This window comes from Mirounga leonina, unplaced genomic scaffold (genome assembly GCF_011800145.1).
Source record: "Mirounga leonina isolate KUSES-001 unplaced genomic scaffold, KU_Mleo_1.0 Mir_165, whole genome shotgun sequence".
NCBI lineage: Eukaryota > Metazoa > Chordata > Mammalia > Carnivora > Phocidae > Mirounga > Mirounga leonina.
In genome coordinates, this window is record NW_023270415.1 from 33,596,136 (window position 1) to 33,604,717 (window position 8,582).

Below are 8,582 nucleotides of genomic sequence, written 5' to 3' on the forward strand. Positions count from 1 at the left end.
GGTTTTTTTTAAGATTTTATTTATTTATTTTGACAGAGAGAGAGAGCGAGAGAGGGAACACAAACAGGGGGAGTAGGAGAGGGAGAAGCAGGCTTCCTGCGGAGCAGGGAGCCTGACGCAGGGCTCGATCCCAGGACCCCGGGATCATGACCCGAGCGGAAGGCAGACGCTTAATGACTGAGCCACCCAGGGGCCCCTCATATTCAATTTCTTAATTCAATGCTTCTACCAATTGAATTTTGGCTCTTATATTGTGTTTCTGGCTTGTGGTCACACCATGAGTCTTTCACTGCCCTTCTTGCATCTAGCTTTTTTTTTTTTTTTTTTAAAGATTTTAATTATTTATTTTAGAAAGAGAGAGCACATGCATGCACGCAGGAGGGGGAGGGGGACAGAGGGAGCAGACTCCTCCCCGAAGCAGGGAGCCCAATGTGGGGCTCAATCCCAGGACCCTGAGATCATGACCTGAGTCAAAAACAGCTGCTTACCCAACTGAGCCACCCAGGTGCCCCACATCTAGCTTTCTTCTTTTACAACCAAGGTTATGTAACTCAGACCAGAGATCTGTATTGCTTTTTCTCCTATCCCAGGGGAATAAGGCTTAGGACTGCACTGTTCAAAGCCTTTTTTTTTTTTTTTATTGTTTTGTTAATCCCCATACATTACATCATTAGTTTCTGATGTAGTGTTCCATGATTCATTGTTTGCGTATAACACCCAGGGCTCCAAAGCCTCTTAGAGGGGAAAAGTATCCCATGGTCACTCTTCTGAGGAGCCACAAAAATTCAAAAGCAACCCAAATCTCTTTCCCTAGCCTAGAACTTCAATTGTTTCCCCTCTGACTTGGTCAAGAGCTCTGGTTGAAAGATAATTGCTGATCTCAGGCAAGAAGTGGACTAGACTTTTAAAAATTATAGCATACTGTAAGTGTAAATAATTTTAGCATTGTCAACAACAAGGATCTAAGAACCTAAAGTTCTCAAGACTATTTTTCCTAAAGATCTAGTTCTTTAATCATCTCCTGATTCAGCCTGAAAATCTAACTTAAATCCAACTTACATATATGCATGCTATCAACAATGAAACCTAAATCTCAATATTTAAAAATTTTTTTTTCTTTTCTCAGTTTCTACAGATAAAGTGATCTGAAGTAATGAATGATGCCACAAAAGCAGAAGAGAGAAACTGTGACAACACCCAGAAATGTGAAAGGAGGTTTCTTACTGGATAGCAGCATCTTTGGTTCAATTTATTAAAAAAAATACCCAAATAAATAAAATGGACAGTATTGTTCAATTTTAGAAATTCCATTTCTTCTATGTTCTAAGCTATATAATTGTCAGGTTTTTATGGTTTAGATTGTAAATGTGTTTTCCCCTTTGCTAATTATGTTGTGTTTTTTTAAGTCTTAAAAGTCTTAAAATGTGAAGGACATTTATGAACGGTAAGGGAGACACTGTATACAAATGTATATTTGTAAAAGCTATTTTTATGATTAGCATGTTTTACTGTTGATCATATATAAAGTCAGGTGATATTGCAATTCTATGTTTAAAGCTTATTTCCAACAATGTCATGTAAGAAAAGATACATCGTAAGCTAGTTTTTATAATTTATTTTTAATTTATAGTTTAAAGTACTTCAGATCATAATGATAAAATACTTGAAAATGTTATATTTCTGCCCTTCATAAGCACCATTTTTATTAATAAAGAATGCAAATATTTCAGATGTGATTCCATAGCTAAAGGACTCTGTTGCTTTGACCTGTGATTAAATTGAGCATTCTCTACTCAACTGAAACAATCCAATTATTACCCAATACTTCAGTCTGGGTAGGAGATCCCATGGACAGGTTTTAGTGTCAATACAGGTGAAAACTATATTGGCAAGGAAAAGATTGTCTTATCTTTGGTTCCAAAAGTTTAAATAGTGCGTATATCACTTCATTTCGTCTCCTATTACTAGGAACACTCCATTCCCAAGCATTGCAAGTGTTTTCCAGATGCTCTTTGCTGTTGTCTTGTGCTGTGGAAATGGAAGAAACCATCTTCCACAGACTGTAGGAGAACTCAGCATATAATTTCTTAATAAATACTGTTTCTTTTAAAACAAAGTTGGCGTGTATCTTTCCTTTGAGGGTGCACTTAGTTTTAATATTCAGTTTGACTCTTTATGTCCTTGTAATGCCACAAAATTAGTGTGATAATGAAAGTAGCATAACTTTACTAAAATGTATATGTTTTATATGCCCACACTTTTCATGTATTCTGGAACACATTAATTTGCTATGTAACACAAAGCAAGATGGCCCTCAATTCTTGACAGAAGTCACATTCTGGTATACACTTCTAAAAGGCGTATTTTTTCATTCAAATGTAGAATTTTAAGGAAATATTTCAGGACAGAAAGCAGAACTACCTTGACAGAGGCATTTTTGCTCTGTCAGACAAGTCTGCTGCTAATGGCTACAAGCCCCTCATTAAGAGCAGAGAGACACATGTAATGTCATCAAGAATACTTAGTGGAATTAAGGCCTCCTTTTTTCAAAGAAACTAAAGAGAATCTAAAATCACCTTGGTATGTTTTCTTATTTTTCTGTTTTAATTTCTTTATGGCAGTTCATCCTCTTTCTTTATGCGTATCAAATGGGCGCCTGGGTGGCTCAGTCGTTAAGCGGCTGCCTTCGGCTCAGGTCATGATCCCAGAGTCCTGGGATCGAGCCCCACATCGGGCTCCCTGTTCAGTGGGAAGCCTGCTTCTCCCTCTCCCACTCCCCCTGCTTGTGTTCCCGCTCTCACTGTCTCTGTCAAATAAATAAATAAAATCTTTTTAAAAAAGAAAATAAAAAAAATAAAAGCTCATGAAAAATTATACAATTCCATCCAGCAAAGGTTACCTAAAACTAAAATTGTGAAAGCAAAAATTAAAAATTTGCACACTAGGACCTACGGGCTGGATCAGGAATGTACTTGCCTTTTGAGGAAATGTGAAAATCACAATGTGGTATACTATTTTTCATGGCCATGATGAGTATTGGAGAATTTGCAATTGCTGCGATTGAATTGTGAAGCTGAAAAGAAGCTGTATACGGTTCTACAAGGGAATAAAATCAGCAGAGTGATTTCTTGGTTTGCTGCCAAATAAATACATTTCCCTAGGATAGTCTGATGCCCCAGAAAGAAAATGTTACAGGTACAGTGTATTAGGAAAATGCACATGTGGATATTTTTCCCAACCTTCCATTTATCTGTCCTTAATATTCAATAAACAGTGTAGAATTTATAGCAGACATTATCATAAATTAAGAGTATCATACTTTCCCAGATGTTCATTAACTATTCTCAAAGTAAAATGAATAATTAAAATGTATAATTCTTTGTTATTGGACTTAATTTTCTCCACACAGGCCTGGCAGTATGTAATCATGCATCTTTCCCTTAATTCATTACCCGATCCTGGCTTCAGATTTTATTTTAATGACAAAGATGGAGTAAAATATATACCAGATCAGCAAACTATAGATTATATGGGATTATAATCCCTGTGGATTTAGTGTAATAATTTAAAAGGGAACTTTTAAGAGATGACGAAGGTAGTGTAGACTTCTAACTCCAAATAACATCAGTTCCATTAAAAAAGAAATGCCAAGGGAAAGAAAAGAGTTATTACTCACTGAATTCAACTCAATAAAAATGTGGGAAAAGAGGCCCACTGCTTGTAAGTTAGGTCAACTAGTCACTGGTGACAATGTGGAAGGGAAAGTACACATTTTGCTTCCATCTTTTAAACAAAAATTCAAAGCAGAAACACATGACAAAATAAATTGACATAGAAATGAAGCAGGAGATAAATAAGAAGGAAACTATTTTAAATGGGTTAAAGTGCAGAGAACAGAAATTACAAATGCAAATACCTATAGAGGCCTGATAAATATAAATGAAAGAAATAGTCATGAAGCCGCTTAGTAGACTTTAAATACAACTATGCCGATGAGGATGGGCCCCCTCCCAGTTCCAACTGGCTGCCTGATCCAGAAATGTGGCCAATCTGAAAGATTGCCCAGGTGTCCTGATTTTTCAAGAGAAGGTAGACATCAAGAATTTTAAATGAAATAGAATTTTAAATAGAATTTTAATTCTATCTTTGTTTTGTTTTAATATGAATCTGAAAGTGAAGGAAACCATATCTGTGATTTATATCCAGTATTTAGTAGTTGTAAAAGTTAAAAAAAATAAACTCGCAATAATGAAAAACAACAAATTCAGGATTACCTATGGTGAGAAAAAGAAGGGACAATAGAATGGAAGTATTGAATAACATATGTAATAATAGATCTATTAGTAAATCTATTTGAATCAAATATTTGGAATCAAACATATCAAATGTTAAGGTTTGATAAAAGTCAGTTCTAAGTTACACTGGTGCTCATTATATTTTTTCTATGTTGTGTTTGGGGCCTTCTAATATTTGCAGAGGAGGAATTTATAAGTGAATTTCCTATTTGTTATTGAAAAGGCTTCCTATCAGCCCTTGAGATATTTAGAGTCACTCTAGGAATCTAATTATGATTCATGCAAGAATTTGGGGTACCTGAGCATGCCAAATAGTCCCTATGTTTATCTGGTTGCTTCTGTAAGAATAAAGACTATACCTTCTCTACTTTTATATCCTGCATCTATGTTACCTTGTACATAACAGGTTATTTCTCCATAATTTTTTGGAGAATTAAAAGAAACAGGGTGTGTTCTAGGTTTTTAACCTTATTATAAAAAGTTTCAAAGCTATAATTTGCTAAACAACTACTGTGTGCCGAGCTAACAGCTTTCTTTTTTTTCTTTTTATTTTTTTTATTCTTATGTTAATCCCCATACATTACATCAACAGCTTTCTATGCACTATCATGATGCACACAGGAAAACTGCAGGATAGGTATTGTTAGCTCCAGTTTCCAAGTAAAGAGAGCAGATCATTTATTCATTCAACCATTTTTTATTAAGTACCAACTCCATGCCAAGCATTGTTACTGGCAATATGGGGTCCAGCTATAAATAATAAAGACTAAAATGTCTGTTCTTGAAAAGCTAATACTCGGACACCTGGGTGGCTCAGATGGTTAAGCGTCTGCCTTCGGCTCAAGTCATGATCCCAGGGTCCTGGGATCGAGTCCCACATCGGGCTCCCTGCTCAGCAGGGAGCCTGCTTCTCCCTCTGCCTCTCTCTCTCTCTCTCTGTCTCTTATGAATAAATAAATAAAATCTTTAAAAAAGAAAAGAAAAGCTAATACTCTTCTAGCAGATGACACAAAATAAGACTATTAACAAGCAAATGTAAAGTATGGCAGAAGATAATAATGATGAACACAGAGGAAAAAGCAAAGCAGGGAAGCAAAGAGGGAGGTGAGGTTTTACATGGGTATTTTAAATAGGCTGATCAGGGAAGACTCCTTGGTAATATGGCATTCAGGCAAAGTGGAGTAGGTAAGGGGGTGAGCCATGTGGCCATTTATGGGAAAAGTGTCCTGAGCAGAGGGGACAGCAAGTAAATCCCCTGAGGTGGGAATGTACTTGGTGTGTTCAGGAACAACAAGGAGGGCAGTGTAGCTGGATTGGAATAAATTAAGAAAAGAAAAATAAATGAGGGCACAGAAAAGCCAAGATTTCAGATCACAGAGCCTTAGAGGTGATTCAGAGTTCACTGGTTTTACGCTGTGTTAGATGGGAAAACATCAGAAGATTGTGAGCACAGGAATGATAGGATCTAACAAAGATTAAAAGAATCATTTGGGCTGTTAAGTCCTGAATAGACTATAAAGAAGAGAATCCAAAAATCCCTGCATTCTAGGTTGAGATACAACTATGTGAGTTTGGTCTGAGACTAGACTGAGAGAAAACTGCTCATTCACTCATCAAATATTTGTTGAGCCCTTACCATATTCCACATGTGTATTTGGCAATGGGCATGCAGTAGTGAACATAGACACATTTTCTTTTCTCAAGGCCCTTAGTCTACTAAACAATGTTAGGAAATAGTTGAATAAAGATGGTAAGATTAAAATAGTTTAAAAAGATATTGCAAATTAAAAAGAACACCCCCTGCCTAAGTCCTTTTCCTTACATTTTATGAAACTACTATGACTCTCATATAAAAACTTGACCAAAAAAATAACACCCAAAAGCTAAATACGGATAACTCATTAATATAGATGTAAAAATCTGAAATAAATAAAAATACTAGCTAAAAATTTCAACAAAATATAAAATATCCCCCATGACCAAGTAGGGTTTTATGACAAAAATTTACATACACACACATACACACTTGTGCATGTACACACATGCAAATATACACATATAAATATGCATCTTAAAACAACATTCTACTTCATACTGAAATATATTACAATTGAACTTGCATTGAAAATAAGAATACTATTTAAATTAATATTTCTAATTCATTCTGTAAGAGAGAACTAGGACAATAAAGAAGAAACAGTAATGAATAGTGTGACCATTAGAAAGGATGAGAACATTTTTTTGTTTGGATAGAATGTGCTTATCAACCTTCATGGCCCAAGAAAGTAGGAAGAAACCCCACCAAGTTTAATTATGAGTTTTAAAAAAATTTAAATATCCAACAAAAGTAAAATCTTACATAGCTTTGTAATTCACAATAATAACTGTGGAAATATAATGAAAAACTTCTATTTCATAACGTTAAAATACTTGGGAATAAAACTGATAAGAAATGTACAAAGCTACATAGCACACACCACAAAATTTTATTCACAGAATAAAAGGTATGAATATATGAATAGATATAAGATGTTCCTAGATGGTAAGTTTGAAGTTATAAATAAACCAATTCATTATACATTAATTCAATATACATTTTTCCCTAAGCCTCAAAGATCTCATCCGCTTCTTTGGCTTTTAAGGCCATTTTATATGCTAATGAGTCCCAAGAGTATACTTACAGTCCTGACCTCTCTTTTTGTACAGCCAACTTCTCATTGGACATTTTCACTTGGATGTCTCATGAATCAAAACTTAACTCTTGTTTTTCCACCTAAAATGGATCCTACTTCTAGAGTATCATCTCTGTAAGTGGCATGTCTGTCTGCTCATTTATGTAACCAAGAAACTGAGGAGTCATCTTAGACTTCTTCTTGCTCACCTCCCATCGCTGTCTACCACATTTTGTTGCATTTTGTGTTTCTACCTCCAAATATACCCTGAATCCCTCTACTTTTCTCAAGTCCATCTCCAATATTCCAGAAATCATCTCTTAATTTATCTCCTTGCTTCTATTCTACCTGCAGCTACAATCTAAATGTCATCTTTTAAAAATATCAATGGAAATTGTTACACCTCTGTTTAAAAACTTAATACTGTCTCAATGCCATTAGAGTAAATCCAAAGCCTTTGTCATTGCTGATGAGGCTCTGATGTCTAGTTCTGCTGGCCTCTCCTACCTCTTCTGTTTCTTCAATTCACTGAGTTCTTTTGTACTTTAGGGCTTTGCCTTTTTTTTTTTTTTAAGATTTTATTTATTTATTAGAGAGAGAGCATGAGAAGGGGGAGGGTCAGAAGGAGAAGCAGACTCCCCGCTGAGCAGGGAGCCCGATGAAGGACTCCATCCTGGGAGTTCAGGATCATGACCTGAGCCAAAGTGAGTAGCTTAACCAACTGAGCCACCTAGCCACCGTAGGGCTTAGCCTTTGCTAATCCCATGTCTAGAATGATCTCCTTCCATAACCTTGTAAGGGCAGCATGCACTCACTAACCAGTTTCCAGCTTAAGGGTAAATGCCATTCTGAGGCCCGTCTCCCCATCCTTTGCCCTGACCCCATTATTCTTTATCAAAACACCTTGGTTGTATGTTTCACTGAACTTCCTGATTTGTAATTCTGTGTACCTGTTTATTGTGGTACTGCCTGTCTTCCAGACTAAACGACAGGTCTTGAGAAGAGTGGCTTGTTAGTCCAGTTCATGCCTTGCACATAGGAGGAAATCGATGATAATACATGGAACTTGTATTCTAATGGAACTCTTGTTTATTCTAAATTCCACCTGGACCAATAACAAATAAAATAAAAAACAAATACAGTTAATAATGAATAAAAGAATTTCGAAGGAAAGCACTGAAGGAAGGAGAACTTGCCATTGCATAATGATTAAATCAGAGTGTTAAGAAATCAAAGAACAAGAGAAGGAAAGAAAGAAAAAATGGCAGATAAGTTTTTGAATAGATCACCCTGCTTACATATAAGAACTTAATATTTAACACAAATGTTTATTATATCAAGGAAAATGGTACAATATTTATAAATATATCTGGGGCAATTATTCAGGAACTTTTAAAAATACATAAAATTGGGGGTGCCTTGTGCCTCAGTTGGTTAAGTATCCAACTCTTGATTTCAGCTCTGGTCTTGATCTCAAGGCTGTGAGTTCAAGCCCTGCACTGGGCTCCACACTGGTTGTGGAGACTACTGAAAGAAAGAAAAGGAAGGAAGAAAGAAAGAAAGAAAGAAAGAAAGAAAGAAAGAAAGAAAGAAAGAAAGAAAGAAAGAAAGAAAG

The 8,582-nt window shown here is 35.8% G+C and overlaps 1 protein-coding gene and 1 long non-coding RNA gene across 3 annotated transcripts in view; one reads left to right on the top strand and one right to left on the bottom strand.

Annotated features, from left to right (window-relative positions):
- RALYL (RALY RNA binding protein like) overlaps positions 1-2,352 on the top strand; it is a 686,645-nt gene extending 684,293 nt beyond the window's left edge. The window contains exon 10 of one of the 2 annotated variants that reach the window (XM_035011452.1): positions 1,127-1,262. In XM_035011452.1, the coding sequence (XP_034867343.1) occupies positions 1,127-1,144 (18 nt within the window). In that variant the 3' untranslated portion in view covers positions 1,145-1,262. Of the gene's footprint in view, positions 1-1,126 lie in introns of both variants that reach the window. The other variant, XM_035011453.1, reaches the window with a different exon arrangement.
- Positions 1-8,582, bottom strand: part of LOC118014973 — a 268,840-nt gene that overhangs the window by 87,531 nt on the left and 172,727 nt on the right. The gene's annotated exons all lie outside the window — the stretch shown is intronic.